At 43.1% G+C, this 20,199-nt stretch overlaps 1 protein-coding gene across 1 annotated transcript; it reads left to right on the top strand.

The window, feature by feature from the left end:
- The first annotated feature begins 2,606 nt into the window (after positions 1 to 2,606).
- On the top strand, positions 2,607 to 19,083 carry KLF9 (KLF transcription factor 9). The gene is made up of 2 exons (XM_085633015.1): positions 2,607 to 3,910; positions 16,118 to 19,083. Exons 1-2 carry the CDS (start codon positions 3,301 to 3,303, stop codon positions 16,345 to 16,347), a joined length of 840 nt encoding a protein of 279 aa, XP_085489141.1. The 5' UTR covers positions 2,607 to 3,300; the 3' UTR covers positions 16,348 to 19,083.
- The last annotated feature ends 1,116 nt before the right edge of the window (positions 19,084 to 20,199 follow it).

Here is a 20,199-nt window from a genome sequence, read left to right as displayed (position 1 = left end):
CCACTAGGGAGTGAGATCTTGGGTGCAGAGTGTTGGTTGGTTGAGTGGTTAGCTTGTTGTTTGATGTTTTCAAAGAGTTTTTTGTCTGCGTTTGGCGTTGTCAAGCTGTGCCTTAACGTGATCGATTTTCGCTCTATGGATATGTTTGTTATAAGGAACTTCTAGTCATCCTCAACTGTTCGTGGTTTGTTATGGAAGGAAAGTTTCTCCATGATCTCTCTGCGAATCTTAATTTACACAGTTCCTCGTTAAGGGAGAAATTGAACCAGGGTTTGAACTGTTTGATCGTCATCCTTCTGAGTTGCTTGGGTGCAATTGTGTTGAATATATTTGTTGTGGCGTGTATGTAATGATCAGTGAGGTCATCCAGATTAGTCATGTTAGGGTGTGGAGGAAGTAGATTATTACTAATGGAGGTCAGATCATTTACCTTGATGTTTGTCAGATTTCGAGACCACTGTTTGGTCTTGTGAGGTTGACCTTGTCTAACCAGTACCTTTTCCAGTATGTGAAAAGAGATTAGGTAGTGATCCGACCAGTCACAAGGCGATATGTTTTGAAATTGTATATTTTTATCTTTAGCTATGATTAAATCAAAGGTGGAGCCGTTGTTGTGGGTAGGTCCAGTGCAGGCCTGGGTAAAGTTTAGGTCAGAGATGAACGGCTATGTCCAGGAGCAATTATATGGGTGCTGCTTGGGCGGCAGACTTATCAAAGTCTCCGGAGAGGTAAGTGGAAGCAATGCTGCTGCGGAAGGGCTTCAGAGGCCGGCTAATGCAGGGATAGTCACTAGAAGGTGATTCCAACCCTGGGAGCCTCTTTCAGGTCCTACCTTCAGGAGGCAATCTTGGAGTAAAAACTTCCTTCTCTCAACTGCCCATGTAATAAAAACTCCTGGTCACTACTCATCTTTGTCATTTAAGATGATGTTTTACTCTCATTAATTGTGAAAAACTAACCATGGGGTAACTCTTTCACCCACATTCACCATCATGCATTTCTCACTCACTCAAGGCATCTTCCAAGAAGCTCTCATGACAGGTTATTTACTCCTTCGCTTGAAGAAACACACACTATACCTTGATGACCTCGCCACCTATTGGTCCGTCAATCACCTACACTTCGTCAGCAAGCACATAAAAAACTGTAAATGCACAACTCCAAGATCACATCAGTTCCAGCGATATCCTGCACAGCTACCAATCTAACTTCAGATTATTATGCAGCATAATGCCTTCTTGACCACATATTACCTGTGCCTCCAGATATTGCTGGACCTCTCAGCTGCCTTTGACAGCATTGAACATCCCACCCTCTTCCACACTCTGAGAACTTCAATAGAATTCACCAGTTATGTCTGCCACTAGTTATAGACCTAGCTCTCCAACTGACACCAGTTTGCTCACATGGGCTCCTACATGATGCACTGTGGAACTCTACCCATCAATAACAGCAATGACTGGTCAAACGTTGGCTTGTCTACGTTGGCCAGGACAAATTCAAACCCCAACATTCGATCAAAGCCAAATCACTTGAATTCACTCTTGACATTGATCTCATCCACAATGAACACATTGCCAAGGAAGACAGCTTGGTACCAGCTCTTTCTACTGAAGAAATGCTGTCCTTCCTCCCAAAGAGTGACTTTAGGACGTTCAAGCTCTCAAAGTATCACATCTGGATGGTGGCAATTCCATGCTCAGTGGCCTTCCACATTGCTACCTTGAAGACTTCAAGGGAGTCTTAGATGCAGCAGAATGTTTCTTCAAAGGCCTGAAGAAACATGACACCATCACCTTTACCCTAATGGGACTATGCCAAATCATCTTGCCAACACCACCTTCAAAGCTAGCTGCATCTACTACAAAGCCGAAGCTACTGGCAGCCCTGCTTATCCAGTCTACCGGATCACCATATCTGGTGGCTTTTCAACACACCTACAGTTAGTACACCAAAAGACTGGAGATATTCATCCTTTCTAGCTTGACCTGAACCTCCATGCCCACTTGCACTTTAAGACATCAGCAGTTATTCCTGGTTTTCGTGTGTGACACAAGCAACTTTCCGACGCTTGGATTTGATTTCATCATCACACATTATCTGCTTGTTGTCTTTGACGCCAGACATCCAGTTTTTCAGCACTGACATCACTTTCTAGAAAATAACAATAGCACACAAATCGCAGTGTGTCTGCAGTATATTGATGCTGTAATCGCTTGTCAGATAATAAAGTGCCTATAATTTATACCGGATCATCCATGAAAAACATACCTTCAGTAACTGTGTTTTTATATGAATATGAATGGAAATATATTTGCACTCCAATCAAAACATGGGGATCGGGAGATGATGGTCGATGTGCTTTCCATTTTTGAAATTCTGTGTAATGTATTTACTTCAGTCAATACATTGGAGACATGCCACATAGATAGGCTCTGATTATGTCCCCTGGCCCTACCTTTCCATTTGTGCCATCGCCCTTTTAATATTCCTCCTGGTGAATGCATGGGTAGCACGCTGGAGCCCCGCTGCTGGCTGTGATTGGCCCGCCTCCTTGTTGAAGGACAGCCTGCCCCCTCATTACCAATGGAGTGATGTAAGTGGACAGGGGGCGGACACCGTGGTACAACAGCATGCTATCACCTAGATTGGTAGCCAATGGCGAGCTGCATCAGAGTGGCACGCTTCAGGATTCTGCGAAACTGTTCCCGAGCACCAGAAATGCCGGGGCAGCAGGCGCTGTTTCTGGAATCAGGGGGTGTGAGCACACAGAACCGGCAAGAGAGAACAAGGGGGAGTTAAGCACGCTTCTGAGCGGCGTGCGCGCAGACAGAACAGAAGTGAAGGCGCTGGAAACTGCAGAGGCGGGCAGGGCAGCCCCCTCTCCCTCGGATTTCTCAGAAGTGCTGGGACATACTGCTTCTTCGCACTAGTGCACCGTCACTTCACGTGCATCACCGAGGGGGCTGCGGCGGCGGGGTGGATGCTCCTGCCAAGGGCAGAGGCGGCTTCGTGCGGGACAGAAGTGTGGGACTGGCACAGGCAGCAGACAGACAGACACAGTGCTGGAGGAGACACAATGAGACACTGAAGGGGTCTGGCTGCTCTTTCCGGGCGGGGCAGTGGGTCTTGTGGGTGTGAGTGTGCAGAGACGTCTGACAGACACTCTGAGCACAGGCTGTGAGTGAGAAGCAGACACCCTGCTTGGCAGCCACTTGGTTTTGCTGCCTTTGTTCCTGCCTGGTGCTGCCCTTCCGTGCCCCCTGGTAGGGGGAAGCGCAACTCTTGGTTGACCATACCATGAAAGCCGTCGCCTACCCCGACTTCGTGGCTGCCCAGTGCCTGATGTCCATCTCCCACCGCCCGTCTGTGCTGATGCCCCCACAGAGCCAGGCGCCGCCGCTGCTGCCAGCGGTGCCCAAAGGTGCCACCGCGCCGGAGGAGTCGGACCTGCTGCGCCAGAGGTCGCGGCCAGAGCTGGCCAAAGAGCCGCCCCCTCTGCAGCAGCGCCCCGCCGGACTCGGGGACACCTGGAAGGACTACTGTACCCTGCTGGCCATCGCCCGGAGCCTCCTGGACCTCAACAAGTACCCGACGGCGCTGGAGTACCCTCCCCCCAGCAGCGTGCCCGTCGCCCCCAACCCACCGTCACCAGAGCATGAGGACCGCAGCAGCCCTGCTCCCAGCCCCCCGGGGCAGCAGGAGGACTGTACCCTTGACCCCCGCCAGGGGCAGCAGGAGGACTGTACCCTTGACACCCGCCACAGCAGGGACAGTTCATCCCCGCCACCCACCCCAGACCCGCAGGACAGGGGCGGCGCCGACAAAAGGCACCGGTGCCCGCACAGTGGCTGCGGGAAGGTCTATGGCAAGTCCTCGCACCTGAAGGCGCACTACCGCGTGCACACAGGTGAGTACTGGGGCAGCCCGTGCGAGCCACGAACAAAGGTGGGGTTTTCTTTCAGGCTGAATCACAGGTGAGTGTCGAAGAGAAGTGCAGTTTGGAGGCACTCCTGGCGGCGCCGCGTGGCCGCAGACACCTCGTGTTGCCTAAGACAGGAGCAGGTGTGAGCCAGCTGGGGTGCGGTGAAAGCCTATATTCATGTGCCTAGGGCATGGGGCAAACATTGGGGTCATCCGTTTTCTCCCAAAACACGATTTTTATCTCGGGGCTGTGACGAACCTCACTTTGCTACGTATAGTTGCCAAACGTCAGTTTACATGCGAGTCCGTTCAAGAATCGTGCCTCATTTTATACTACTTTTTAATGTTTCTAACTACAAACCGCCTTTTAGATTTTTTATTCCTAGGCGACGCCGCACTCTGACTGGTTAGGGTCAATTTTCTTAAAACTAAAGAAAATACACATGTAGACGTCTGCATTTATGACTGAACTTGCGGCTCGTGTCCGAGGTTCCTCAGCGCCACCGTGTGCTCTGCTAGTAACCGGGAGGGCGCGCCGTACAACGGACGGACACTTCCAACATGTGACCCCAGACAAAGAGCGGGAAATATGACCAAGGATGAGTCTCCTTCCTGCCCTTTGAGGCACCGTGACTAGATTTCCCGCAGGCGGGATCACACTGCTGCCGAGGCATTCCCGGCCCACGTGTGGGAGGCGGGGGCGGTGCTGGCACGCCTCGGGCCCCGCCTACCCTCTCCTCTGGCGGGAGGGGAGAGAAACATGCTGTTGACGACACGTTCCCACACGTGGTGGGCGGGAATCGCCATGCTCTGGACTCTTAGTACCGCCTTGTCTTTTGACGCCAACGTTGAGCTTTTTTATTCCTTCTACAACTCCCACGGTCTTCAAATGTGATTTCAAACACTCCATTCATCAGACGAGCGTGGGGGCGTTGCAGCAGAAGTGGTGCTTATGAATTAAAAGTACTGCAGACACGCCCAGTCTCTGCAGGTCTCTCATCTGGGCCTAATCTCACAGAAAGTGTCTGAAAGGCCTATTTAATGCCGTCTCACACACATTACTCCCATATTTTTGTATGTAAAGTGAATCTTTTGACTTTCCATCCTGATTACTCTTGGGAAGTGTTAGAACTTGATTGCCATGTGGTCTGGTGTACCTTTAACAGCAGTTTAAAACAAAAACAACCTTGTGTAGTAAAAGAACACAATGCTTTCTCGCCCTTCCAACTTCCAAAATTACTTGATTTAACATAATGCAGTTTGCTTAGTGTCTCGCCATGTGTCTAAGGAATATATATATATATATATATATATATATATATATATAATTAAAATAACCGAGTTTACCCCTTGGATTGCGTGTGGTCATCTCGTTTCTTTGAATGCGAGTTTGGGAGCTGATTTTTAATATTTATATATATATATATTATCAGAGAACTCTGGGTAGTTCTCAAGTTTAGGTGGAATGCAGCTCCTGTATATTCAATGAAATGCAATTTGTCTAAAGCATGTTCAAGGCAGCTTCTGCAATGCCCACGGTGTTCCCCTGAAATCACTCTAATTACACTGGTTGCTTGATCTCTGCATACTTCAGCCAATGAGATCTATAAAGCCATAAAACAAACTCAACTTGTAATGAGATGGCATTGTAATAAACATACAGCTTCTGTCAAAACCCTTCATGGAGATGTGTGTAGGAGTAGATATTTGATTTTCAAGGTGAAAGAAGACATTCTCACATTCTAAAAACAGTTTTCCTCATGCAAACAGCTCATGTTTTCTTAAATATTGAGAGGCCATGTCCTTATTCTGAGAAATAGTTTACAAGGCTACCCTTGAAACTTTCATGCAAGGAAAACGACCAGGCAATTATAATAACATGACCGTAAAGAGGGGTGTGACTTGCCACGACCCATTGCACTGTATTGAAGACATTCCGTGTGTCAAAATTAGTGTTTTATTCCATAAGGAAATCATCGCCAAAGGTTGGCTGTGTGTCATAAGGCAGTGGGCGGAACAGTAGACTAGTTTATAGCTTTGTCTTGGGCTTTCCCCTTTACCCTATAATTCCTCTTGTGCATTTTCCCTCCATTTGTGCATCTCCAGCATGCTTCATCCTTTGAATCTTAGAAGACTGGAAATCCTTTGTGTTCCTTTGTGTTTTACCTGGCAACTTCTGCAACATTGTCTCATTTCATGAAGTGAATCTTTAAGAAGCACTAGAAGGAGGAGCCGGACATGAAGTTTTACAAGTAGACACAAACAGGTTATTTGGCAGCAGGGTTGGAGAGTGGGGAAATGGGAGGAGGCGATAGCTTCACACAGTCAATTTAAAGGGACCAGCGTACAGAGTTGTTGAGTGCAGACAATTCAGATGTTGCATGCTTTGAAGCTTAGTGGGATTCACAGGGACTTCACCTCAGTACATTTTCTTTGCAGGACAGGCATAGGCGGTTTGTATGATACAGTAGCTATGGTTAATCCTAAGAAGTGTTTGTAGAAGGTATGCATCTGTATGCAGTCAATAGGGTTTTGTATCTTCATCTAACCTATTTCAAGCTCTCTGGATCCCAAGACCTTGAACACTTCAGTATTTCGAAGGATACCTTTTCCAATCTTTGTGTATTTTGCACTCTGTTAAAGGAGAAACTGATATCAAACATAGGTGAGAGAGATTACCTTAGACCATCAGTAATCATCCAGATTGATTTGCAGATAGGTCAGGTGCAGATATTGTTGATAGAAGATTCAAAGTCATGTCTTGGTGAATGCCATACAGTTGGCAGTAAGAACAAGACAATGTAAGCAGTGGCACTGAAGGTAGGAGTGCGGGAGGTGGGAATACACTCCCAAAAAACTCAAAAGAGTTTAGATGGGGAATAAACCATGAAAAGTCACTTAAATGTTTTTCTTCAGGAGGCGTGTTTTGTGTTTTCAGAGAGAGTCTGCCACATCTCCTTCAAGCCTGCTCTGAACTAGGAGGGCGCAGCATCCAACAGACCTTTCCGACATGTTACCTCACACAAAGAGCTGGAAATATGACCACGGATGAGTCTCCCTTTCACCATAATTCAAGCATACAAAGTATCAGTGTAATAGTGGGACAGAATCTAAAGTAGCTATACAGGCACGCAGAGCGAAATACTCTCGCCACTTTGATGTATGTGTTTTCCTCAACACTTATGCTTTGATTTGATCAAAAAATCAAAATCAAATCAACACTTATGCACCCCTGGTGCCAACTGCTATCGGCGAACCTGTCTCTTCTTTAGACCAAATAAAATATTAACACTGCTTCAAGGGTACTGTGAAGACTGTCAGAGGGAAAGCAACTTTGTTAGACCAGGCGTTCCTTGCAAGATAAAAGTAAGATCACATCGAGGAAGTCCACTATCTGATTCTTGATGATATTTGCTTCTTTTCAGAAGTTTTCACAGTAGCAGCAAAAATAAAGGTTGTGAATGTATTGTCTATGATGTCACTCACAACACCTTATGGAATGCAGCACCACTCTAGTCTTCATTTACATTCAATTCCGTAAATAATGAACCATGTGTTTTCCCATTTCTATTCAATTCTTGCTTCTCGCGCTGTGATGTCCCTCCATGAAGTGTGCAGCAAAGTTTCTGAATCGCTCATTCACATAATCCTGTTGTAGTTCAGTAAACCTGAGTTCAAACAGTTTGGTGACCCCAGAACCCGTGTACGAAATACAGTTGATTGCTATAGGCCAATCAGTTGACTCCATCATTGCCTAGTGCTCTTTCAGATACATAGTGTCTCTTTCAAGCAGCCAATATTTGTGAAGGAAAATGAGGGAAAGAACAAACATCATTTGAATGGGATTTCTGAAACCTTACAGGTTCTTCAAGATTTCATGAGCTTCAGTAGTGGGACATTGACACTTAGCATGCCAGTTCTACTAGAGGATGGAATCTTTTTTAATGTTTCTTGGAACCTAGCTTTATATCTCACAAAAGTATTTAACAAAGCACAAAAATATTTATCACAGTTCAGCGGAAGAGATTACAATGAAAGTGCTCGATGTAATCTCGCATATCCCATGCTTATGTTACTGAGTCTTATGCGGTAATTGCAGAGTTTTAGTATTTCTGTAATACTAATCAGAATGTTTAAATTTCACAAGAAAGTATTCCAGTAATAGTGTGGGCATTAATTAATTAATCCACTGTGGAGTGTACTGCAAGCAAAATAAGTAGGGGATTTATTAATGTTATGCATTATTCTTCAATTCTAGAAGAGCTTCATACACATAGTAGGATGATATATATATATATATATATATATATATATATATGAAGGTAAACTCGTCTGAGTTGCTGTCTCTGTAGAAAAGACGAGGAACGAACCCAAAATCAGTGCCAATCAAAGTTGATTTATTAGAATTACATCGAGCCTGTCCGACATGACGCGTTTCAGCCCCCACTCGGGCCTTGATCACATGACCCATATATATATATATCCAACCAACAAACAAAAGTATATGTCGTACGCTCTCAGGAAAAACCAAGCAGCAGTCAAGAAAGGTGATCCAAGTTTAATCCTACACAACGCGTTTCGGCGACAGCCTTGTTCACGTCACGTATATATATATATCAAAAAAGGTAGCCCCAATGGGAGACGCCAACAGGTAGGCTGATACTTCATTTATTAGCGATGACAATGTTGCAAACAAGCACCCAGCGAGGAAACAGGCATCAAAGTTCTCTGCCAAGCCAGACGCGTTTCAGGATTTGACTCCTTTCTCCAGTGGCATTGTTGAAGTGAGGCGGTTTCCTGCACACTTTTGAATTTCCAAGTCCCTGCCCCGGTGGGCATGGCCATATGGCTCTTGTAGTGCCAGGATATTGATCTCAAGTGAGTCCGTCAGTACACACTTTCAGCAAAAAGTAAAATGGCACAATTTTTACCCCTGTGGGTGGATGCAAAGTCCCGTTTGAAATGCTTGCACCGCTTTCCCATGTCGTCGTAGCAGCTACCTCCCGTAATTCAGACAGCACCATTTAGGCGCCATCACGGGCCCGCACTCACGCGGTGAGCTGTGTCCTGCGGCTCGGCTCAGCCGCTATCCATCAAAAAAGGTAGCCCCAATGGGAGACGCCAACAGGTAGGCTGAGACTTCATTTATTAGCGATGACAAATGTTGCAAACAAGCACCCAGTGTGGAAACCGGCATCAAAGTTCTCTGCCAGGCCAGACGCGACGCGTTTCAGGATTTAACTCCTTTCTTCAGTGGCATTGTTCAAGTGAGGCGGTTTCCTGCACACTTTTGAATTTTCCAAATTCCTGCCCCTGTGGGCGTCGCCATTCGCATGGCCTTATGGCTCTTGTAGTGCCAGGATATTCATCTCAAGTGAGTCCGTCATTACACACTTTCAGCAAAAAGCAAAATGGCACCATTTAGGCACCATCACAGGCCCGCACTCACGCGGTGAGCTGTCTCCCGCGGCTGGGCTCAGCCGCTAACATCCATCAAAAAAAGTAGCACCAATGGGAGACGCCAACAGGTAGGCTGATACTTCATTTATTAGCGATGACAATGTTGCAAACAATCACCCAGCGATGGATATACATATGTGTATATATATAAATATATACTATGCATAATATGCAGTGTGAAATGCAGACATATCATGAAAGGAGGACCTCTATATATAATATATCCCTTGTAGACTCAAAATTACCTGAAATGAAATAAACATGGGCTAACTCCTTTTCACACTATATTAAACAACTCCTCTAAATAAAGATGGGGCACCATTGGTCTCTAGTTCTTTTGTTCTAGTTGCCCTAAAAGTTGGTTCTGGTAAACAAAAATACATAGATTACAAAGTAAGAAAGCTCTATACTTTACTCAAATGTGTATGACGACAACCACTTGTATCTATCTGGGCTGGTGATAGACGTTTGAGAATAGGCTTTAAGCCACAGTATAGCCATTATTCCATTCTGTCATGAGCCCCTAGGGTGGCACTCTTTCAGTTGTGAAAATTGCAGAGACCTTTAAATACAGCAAACTGTCTGTCACACACATATATGAAATGAGCTTCACATGTGTTTAGTTGATCTTCTGCATCCATAGTCTGCGGATCAACCTTATGGCAACTTTGATCTGCCGGTGTACCTCTCGAATTGGCCAAACTCTGTTCCTCGTGCAGTGGTCAGAAGTACCTCTATGTTTTCTGTTCCTTGCAGGGATGTATTACGTGATTCAGATGTGCTCTCGCTGTACAGGCTTTTCCCTTATTCTGGTTGTCCCTGTTTTGGGTCCAACAGATGTAATATTTAGATCTTCTATTACTGACCAGGGTAAGATGATGCCCTATCAGAAGTGGCATGTAGAAGTGGCATTGTCTTTGGTGGCAAAATTGTTAACTCTTAAAGTCTATTGCTGATCTTTAATGATTAGTTCATAACAAGGTATCTTGCCTCCAATTGAATCATGGAGCTTCTGACTTAGCGGTGTTGAAACCCCTCTAAAAAAACATATAAAAAAATAAAATAAAAAAATATATAAAGGATTTATTTAGTTAAACTCCGTCATAAGTTACTTTCACTATACTTTAAGCTTGTTTCTCCCTCTCCAACAGCCGAGGGTCCTATTTAAAGTTTGGTGGGCAACCCGCTGTCCATCATATTTATAAATCTTTGCCGCCCTGGTAGAGATCGGTGCCTTTAAAGGAGTCACTGCCATAGTGGCACCTCTGCACTGAAAGTTTTCTGAACGGCCTCCATGTTTCACACAACTACTCACCAAACTAATTGTTTGGCACAACAAACTCCCAAAGCGTGATCTTGTTTTTGTGAAACCTAACTAATGACATGGTCACCCTGGGAGCTTTCTTCCAGGTGTATGAATAAATATATATCTATTTCTGTTCAGGATGAGCAGGTTTTCCTTGGTGGTCCCGAAGTCAACAAAAAAGCCCAGCAAGCTATCCTAAATAAAGCGAATGGTCTGATGTACTTACACTGACAGCCCCAAGTCTGTAGGTGTAAGGATTCCACAGTTGGAGCAATTGAGGGCATTGGTGATAGAACATGATAGTCCGGCTACCTCAACATAGCGCTGGTGGACAGTCAGTTTGGCAGACAGGGTACAGTGCCATGCTTGTGGCGGAGTACCCTGCTTGTCAAACTTGAAGTGAGGCCCTTAGTAAGTCTTCAATCAAATATAAGTACAGTTCTAGCCAAATTGAACTCTGTACCATTTAAGCCTATCACTTTCTGTGATTTGAAGTTTTTTCTTAGAGACTGTTGGTGTACACTGGACTCAAGGTTGATTCTCCTGCAAATCTCAAGTTGTTATATGAAAGCAACACCATGCATATCTAGACATTTCAGCTCTATATACATACACACACACACACACACGTTAAGTATTGCAGCATGCAAAGGAAGGAAGTGATCTATGGTGCACGTCTTTAATACACACATACAGACTTCGGATATGCAGGATTCCATCTGCTGATTTGCTAGGACAAGATGATATGCAAAAAGTTAAATAACAGATAAAGAATTTTATGATACCCTAGTTGAGTGGCAGTCAAAACATTTATTTGTACACGAAGTGACCATTAGACAACGCATCTAGTGTTATTTTGACCCCAAAATCATTCCAAATCACAAGACTACCAGCAGTAAGTAACTAGTCCAAAGAGAACTGTATAGAGTCAGCAAAACAATCCTAAATCAATTACTCAACTTCGGAAGCTAGGAATCCACTTTACTTCATAATAAGGTCTTTTGCCTAACAAATACTGACGGGACTGTTTCTGTATACGCCATCCTAGTGTGTGGCAGATTCTCCTTTTTTATCACCCTGGATTTTGGATGCTGTTTTCTATCCATTCTATTGCCTCATCATTACCACGTGCATCATTCTGACAGCAGACAAACTTCACATAACTCCTACACGGGGCTTCAGAAACGTCTATATTAGTTTGGAGCTGCTGATGGTTGGTGGTAGAATTGTCATGTTTTTTTCCCCCAGATAGTTAACAGGGGAACGATTTTACACCACATACATGATCTGTAAGGCTGAACAAGTGCATCCGTCAAGAGAGAGAGAGTTGTATTCCTAGATTCTAGATACTTTTAATGAATGTATTTAATGTATTCTGTAATAGTTTTTAATAACTGGAAACAATACAATTGAAGAAAAAAAAAAAAGTATTCCTAGATTCATCCTCTTAGATCTGTTAGATGGTTTCAGACAGGTGTATGTTCTTTGGCTACCTGCACTCCATGCAGTTCGCTTTACCACACTCCAAAACAAAAATGATTACAGCTGACGCTCTAGTCAAAAATCCAGATAACGGTCATTTCCATAGTCACTAACTGGCGTGTATGAATTGTAAACTTACTCAAAGGGGCTCAATTCAGGTCACTGCACAGACTAATGTATTTTGCCACTGAAGAGTTCGAGGGTGCGTGGCAAGCCACCACATGCTTGGAATGTCCACATCATTGTTAAATCAAGCCTTTCTCCCAGTCGCTGAGATTGTGAAGAACAGTGGCGTCCATCAACAATGCCACTGTTATATCCTACATTCAGCAGTATGGGATACTTTATTTTGTTTTCATGCTATGTCCATATGTTAAGTCTTGGAAGTCCTAAAACTTCTCTTTTTTTACCAAGGAACCAAAAAGGTGCTTCCTTAAAACAGCCCTCATTTAAGCTGCCAGATTTTCCCATTCACTGGAAGGCCCACAGAATCATCACTTCACCTAAATCATCCAGCTGCTTTCCAGAACCCATACCCGGACTCATACCCTTTTCTCACTGGAAATCATCTGCTCCTCTCTTCAACCAGGCTAATTCCAGATTTTCAACCATACTGTTAATACAATTCCCAGCAGGCCCAACCAGACGCTACAACTATTGCCCTCATAACAGACGTTATTCCTTGCCACCACTATTGAAAACTGCTTGGACATGCAATTAAGAACATTTGGCACAGAAAACAAGCGTCTGGAAAAATACCAGACATGTTACAGCACAGAAACAGCAAATCATGACATCACGTCTCAGATGTTGGAGAAGGGGAAAACATGGCTTACCTTCCTTCTTGAACTTTCCACAGCTTATGACAGTGGAACAGACAGCAAATATTGTAAGCAGAGCAACATTTTATCTCCATTGGCAGTGAAACGCAAATTATACTTCCTCAAAATTAATCTAAGGATATTGCCACAAGCACTTCTACTGTCTAGTCTTGATTAAAATAAGTCCCAGGTAACTGATTGCCTCGATAAAGGCACTGTAACACACAGCTGCACACATGGTGGCAGGCACCCACTGGTTTGACCATATCACCAGTCGTGACCAATGCACTAAATTATCTTACATGACGGCCTACCTCACATACAAAGCTAGTTGCCTTAACTCTCCAAAGTATTTGGTGGACAAACTAAGTATCAGAAGGGAAAGTGGTTCTGCATATCAAGGAAGTGCTCACCCTGGAAATCTAGAGATTTAAATAAAATAGTTACAGCAGTGCTAGGGGGGTGTCCCCATCCTGTTCTGGAAAAGGATCAAACCCCTCCCCTTATCAGGATATACGTCCGTGGCGGAAATTCAGACCAGTTGAAATATCAACAAGTAATCAGATAAAACTTCACATTTCAATTTTGATCTCGATAGTATTTTCCCAAACATGTTAAGCTTAACACTCACCCCCGTATCATTCAGCCTTTCTACCCATAAAATATTAACCACCTCTTTCTTTTCCTTAGGAACTCAAAATTATATTTTCCTTGCCTATTCCACATCTATCCTATTCTTTCACCCCATTAGTTATGTTGGGTTCACTATTACTAACAAACTGTTGATTAGTTAACCCTGTTTAACCAGTGTCCTTCCTGAAATGGAAGTATACATTGATTTACGTTCTAGAACCTATTGAATAAGAACTTTCACACATCCACATGTCTAAAAAGATGGCTATACCTCCAGGTGTTTAGCAGCCTGCGTCTTGTTCGTGTGGTACCACACTTTCCAGAATGATTTATGGTAAAAAAATAGATCCACCCAGCTGAGCTATATGAGGTAACTTGGGGACATCATGAAAAGTGAGCCATCTCCACTAGTGCACCCGCTGACATATGGTTTTCACTTTTGTTTCTTCTGCATTAGACTTTTGGTGGAAATACGTTACATGGCATAGGATGGGCAGTATGTTGCTCCTCCCTCACTCCTGTGAGGAAGGCTTCGAACCTGACCTGATATTGTCAGGTTCCACTGATACTGACCCTTCAGCTGTATGGGTCTCAAGGCCACCCACTGATGCATCCATTTGACAACAGCCATATAACGACCAGCAGAAGACTGGTCTTAACTTGGATGATGCCAGTCCCACCTCAGCAGGCTGTCTAATCCAGCAAAAGATTACACTGACAGAAGAAGTAAGAGGAATCCCTCATTTGCATGGGGCATATATATCCCTAGCATATAAGTTTATTTGTTGTAAAAGACAAGATAGCTTATCCCACGAGCAGGCGAAAGAAACCCTGGCACTGAAACTCATAGCCTGCCCTTTCCTGATAGGCAGTACTGAACTGGTGGCAGATGCCTCCTGCTTTCTAGAAAATAGGCGACAGCATGCGATCCACTCGTTTCAATTCAGACCTATTTTGATTTTGAATTTATTTTGGAGCAACATAATAAACCATAGTGCATCTCAAAACATTGAAATATTGTGAATAAATTATACACATTCAGACTTCACTGTGTTCCCGAGTTAACCTTTGTACACAACGTGGAGCCAGCGACGCACCAATCTATCAACCACACTTTGTAACGTGTCGGAGGCTGCAGTGTGGTATGGTAATATTTTTCTAGATGGACTATTTTAAATATTACAGAAGGGGCAACCTGCTCTTTTAAGAATGACTGTGAAAGTTCAAGGCGTTTACAATAATCAAACACTGCCTGGCTTTCAGAGTTACATTACACTGTTCAGACATTGTTTTCAGTAGACATTAGGTGAACAAGACCTTTTTCAATACAACATTGTACTTCTGAACAAAATATATTAAATATTTGAAGAGCTTTAAGTCTTCATTGTCATCCCATAATTATCTGAGAGCAAGCCCAGTGGAGAGCAAGAGAACATGCACTCTTTTAACATCTTTAGCCCTGTCGCTGTTCACCACTGTTCTTAATTAATTTCATAATAATAACCTTGGCTCAGAATCTGTTACTGTCAACTTCTCTTAGTTCTTCTGAAGCAGCTATCCCATCTTTTTTTCTGCTTGGCGTCCCACCAATGGTTTCATTCTATAGTTAAGATTCAGGTTTACTTTAATCTCATTGAAAAACATTTCCACTGCCTAGAGCTGTATATACTTGTGTAGTAGGTTCTGACCTCTACTACTACTTCTACTCTTCGCTCTTGTTAACTTTATAGGGAGTCTCAACTAATTGGTCCTGTCCTAATATCACCCTTTTACATCTGTTAGTTCCTTGTTTGTGAACCTATTTTGACTTAACCTGGGAGACAAAGAGATATGGTCTGGGTGTAAGAGTGGAGTGCTGATGACGCATCTCAAAGGAAGATGGAGGAAGAATAGTGACTTACTGCGTGCCAATACTTGAGTTTGCATATTTGCCAAAGGAAGCCATAGCATTGAGAGCTGTTGAATGACAGGTTCTTTAAGGTCTCCTCAAAAAGCAAACTGGAATCTGGCCAACAATTGTCTTTTCCTTAGTGAAATTTTGGAGGGTGTATCTGGGCCACATCTACACTAGCTGAAAGGACCAGCGCCTCGTTAAGGCTAGATAGAACATCGGTAGGCTTGTAGCAGTTAAATATTTTTGTATAGGCCGCTTTTCTTAGGCAGATCTATTTTGCCCTCTTTTTCCGCAGAGAAAACCTACCCAGTGTCTGTCCATAGGAAAAAGGTCGCAATTCAACTAGACAGTAGTCAATGGCCTTCAATCCTCAATCTTGACAGTTCACATTATCCAAGAACCAAAAAGGCAACAAATGACTAAACACTGTAAATGGTTGACTCTCAATCAGTTTCTTTTGCTGTCTTTGTGAAAAAGTTTATTTTCCCAAGAGAAGTATATTTGCTTGCTCCTTAAATATATAGTTGTGAATAGATTTGGATTGCTTTTATATTTGCAAATGCTTAATTTTTAGGTCATTCTTTTTTGTCCCCACAGGTGAGCGACCATTCCCCTGCACATGGCCAGATTGCCTTAAAAAGTTCTCTCGATCAGATGAGCTGACACGCCACTACAGGACGCATACAGGTGAAAAGCAGTTCCGGTGCCCGCTGTGTGAGAAGCGGTTCATGAGAAGTGACCACTTGACAAAGCACGCCCGGCGCCACACTGAATTTCAACCCAGCATGATTAAAAAATCTAAAAAATCAAACTCCTGCCTTTCATGAATTGTGAGCGACAGGTTAAAAGAACTTGACTTTACAGAAAATGAATGAATTTTGCCACTGTACATATGACCTACTTGCATCGTTTTAGGAACTGTAGCGGATTCCATTTCTTTGTCTCTGTGGTATGAGTAGCAGTCTTAAAAAAGTTACCACACTTATACTTTTTGACAGCAAAACCATGATATTTGTTTTACTTCCAAAACCCCAGATAATTTGCCTATCTGGTGGTCGAGTGGTTTCTTCTGTGGTATCCTCACTAGTAACTCTAAGCTCTTTTTGCTCACTCTTTGGTTACAGGCAGATATTGTTAATACTGACTATTTAAAATGGATTTAAAAAAATCCACTTTTTGGGCTCCTGGCCCTTACTGTAGCAACGTACGCTATCACAAAAATATGTTTTGTACATCCAAGCTCATGGCACAATAGTAACCCTTTTTACTGAAGCGGGATCACAGTTCATCTCAGAAGGTTTCCTTGTTCCGAGATTGCGTAAAAGTAAACTTATTCAGTACAGTGGACTCCACGCCAGCCTGCTGACTGTGGGTTGGGCTCAAATGATGAACTCCAGTGTAATCAATCATATTATTTTATATTCTGCTTGTCTTGGACATCTGCCTTTTTTGAGGTATTTCACAGGGCTTGTTTGTTTTTTGCGTGTGAGGAAGAGGAGGAGGGATTGTAGTATAGGATGCATGTTCAGAGAAGTGAGAATGTAGTAGGGTGAGGAAGACTTTTTTAAAAAAAAAAGGTTTACACTTGGCGCACACATCCGCAGGCAACTCAGTGAGCCAAAATGTAAATCTCTGCAAGTGGGCCATTGTTTTAAATGGCTCCTATACAGCCACTTTATAGTTCACTGCAAACTACTGTATATAAACTGTACTTAAGTGTTTTGGAAGTTCTTTGTGATAATTGTGTTGCCCAGTTGTCACACAAAATGTAGAAAGGCATAACTTTGTCTCTCTGCCTAGAGACTGAGGAGAAAAAAATAATTTTTTTTTCGAACCAAACTCATAAAAAAATTCACTTATATGACGGGTAAAATCTTTTTCAGAAAGATTTGACACACCGAGTGTGTTTTTTTACTGCGTTGTTAGGTGTTTGAATCTAACATTAAAGATGTGCAATATATTCTGCATTTGTAGACCATGGGTGGTTTGTGTATATTTTACACGCATGGAATGCACTCATCCTGTTGTTTGCTAGCAGAATCTTTAACATTTGCCCTATTTGAAGGGAACCAGGATACTTACTCTAGTATCCAAAATATTACAGGTCCATTAAGTGAGGGACAGAGTGGAAGAATAAGTGTGTGTTGTATTGGCCTGTTACCCCAAAAGACAAATTTCCACTTTTAATAACGGTTAAATGTACTCTTTGTACCTCAACGTATACATTGCCAATGCCCCTGAACACACTATGAACTTTTACAGCTGTGATATTTTTTGTCGTGATCTCGAGGTCTGCAAATCAACAAACGATTCGTAAGACGGGGAAATGCACTTTAAAAGGTAGTGTTGGAATGCTTTTGTATTTTGTTTCAGTTTTGTAATAACAGCCTCACACAGGTGTGTGCAGGTGATTGCACCATACGGCTGCACATCGGCTACATTTAGACCAAATGTCACAGTGGTCTCGTACACAGTACTCCACATAATGAGAAAAATGTAATTACAAAAAGCTATAGCAAAAAATCTTTCAGCACAAACACTATTGCCAGTCACCCCTTGGAAATCACAAACAGGTGCATACAGAAAAGGCATAAACCTTTCCCAAGTGAAAACTAACATATTACAAATCAAATTTGCAAATTAAATGTATACATATATGTATATTCCCAAAAAAGCTGAATCATTATTCGTGTATGTTCTATATTGATGGCTTTAAGTATCAGCGAAGCTGGAGTCTTTTGCTTACAGTAGTGGACCACCCTCGAATTATCAGTCATTTTTGTGCGATTAGATCCCCCTTAAGGAGATTGGAGTACCCCGCTGTTTCCATTGACAGTTCGAACGTAAACCCCAGTGTTGCAGCTTGATTTGCTCTACATGTGTCTTCCAGTCATGGTCCACTGCTTTACCTACCCAACTACCTCCAGCCTTTTTTTGGCCCATTCGTTCCTTCCAACTACAGAAAGGAAAGGCAGGCACCATGTTACGGGGAGTGATTATTCTAATCCCTCTCATCTGGGCAAGTGTCACTGGTCACCTGTTGGGGCAATATTTTCTGCGTGGTTCCAGTCACCTCCATGCCTTGCATACCTGTAAATCTAACCGTAGCTAAACAGTAAACATGTTGGAACAGAGTCCTTCGTCAGGGCATGTACTTAATGAGCTTATTTGAAAAGTTGTGCGTGTAGAGTTCTTTTGGTAAGCTCTGTGGTCTTTTCGCTTGCATACTTGCAATACGGTTTTGACTTCGGTCACAATTCTGCTCGATTGACAGATAACATTGATTGAAAAGATGACACTACCAGTGCCAACGTGTAAGATAACATCATCTTGATGCCCTCTAAGCTCGGTAAATTTGCCTGATTTGTTTGTAAAAAAAAATGCTGCAATGGACAATTGTATTTGTGAACGATTTCATTTGTATTGTTAAAATTGCACCACCTGCGGTTGTTTGTCCTATTTAGGAGGCAAGACAACAAAATGCTGTTCTTGGGAAGAGGCAGTAACTCGTTTTGCATGTAAGATTTTGAATAAGAAAATTAAATCTTAGATGGTTCACTAAACAAGGTTGCATCAACTTTTTGTACTTATTTGACTGTTGCTTGTGAAGATAGCTATTTTAATTGAACATTGAACTGTTGCCCAAGAGTTTGATAAAGTTTAAAATCTTTCCTAGGAACAGTGGCCATGCGCTGTTTTTGCTCCAGTGAAGTTATTCTGGAGGTGTGTCAACAGCAATGTGACACAGAAATGGCTTTCAGTGTGTTTGTGCTGTGCTGAGATCGGTCTTGCAGCTTAGCATGAATGAGCGCTTCCACATGAAGTGATGGTGAAATGAGAAATAAAGCAAGAGATGTTATGATAAAGGGCATTGTTTGATGATGAAAATTAAACGAAAACATTTGCATCAATTATGTAGGGGACATATGTACTCAGAGGTGATTGATTCTGCTAAGGTGAAGATAGATAACTCTTGTCGTGTGTTGCAAGCGCAGTGGGTGGGGGCTGCTGAAAAAACAGAAATAACATGAGACCCGAAAAAGGCGAGAAATTCTTTTAGTTTTGGATCAAGAATCAATCACTTGGTATCAATTGCTCCACCTGAAAAGTCTGCAGCCTAAAATCCACTCAACAAATGTTTCATCAGACAAGCAGAAAATGTATACTTCCTGTTGGCGCATCTGTAAAGATGGGCAGTAAAGACATTTCACCTACCTCACAAGTTTCCCCACACAGCTTTCCATTTACAGTACAAAAAGAACAAGTTACCTTCGGTAATGCCTTATCTGGTAGAGACTCTTTTTAGCCAAATATTCCTTACCTTAAAATTATCCCCAGGCGTCAGCCTGGATCCGAAATATTTTCGTGAACAGTACCCCTGCGCACCAGTATGTGGTGTCGTTTGCACCGTGTGGTTTTGTCGGAGTCATCCACGCTGGAAGTGACGTGTGCGGTGCCTATATAGGTGTCAACCCAGAGCGATGTCGTCAGTTTCTTTTCACGACTTTCCATGCCAGGAGCGCAGAGCCACTAAGAACACTGACCATTGGTGTGCAAAACTAGGGTCCTTAAAGAGGAACAGCCCTATCCCTAGAAATCTATTCGCAGAGTGGGGAGGATGGGTGGTCGGTAAGGAATCTGCGGCCAGATAGTCTCTATCAAATATGGCATTACCAAAG

This window comes from Triturus cristatus, chromosome 2_1, assembly GCF_964204655.1.
Source record: "Triturus cristatus chromosome 2_1, aTriCri1.1, whole genome shotgun sequence".
In the NCBI taxonomy this organism is placed as follows: domain Eukaryota; kingdom Metazoa; phylum Chordata; class Amphibia; order Caudata; family Salamandridae; genus Triturus; species Triturus cristatus.
Note: the sequence above shows the minus strand (reverse complement) of the source record. Positions and strands in the feature narration are given on the sequence as shown.

Coding starts and splice junctions, on each gene's coding strand:
- KLF9 (XM_085633015.1), top strand. CDS start 3,301: ATGAAAGCCGTCGCCTACCCCGACTTCGTGGCTGCCCAGTGCCTGATG. Junction 3,911..16,117: donor GCACTACCGCGTGCACACAG/GTGAGTACTGGG, acceptor TTGTCCCCACAG/GTGAGCGACCATTCCCCTGC.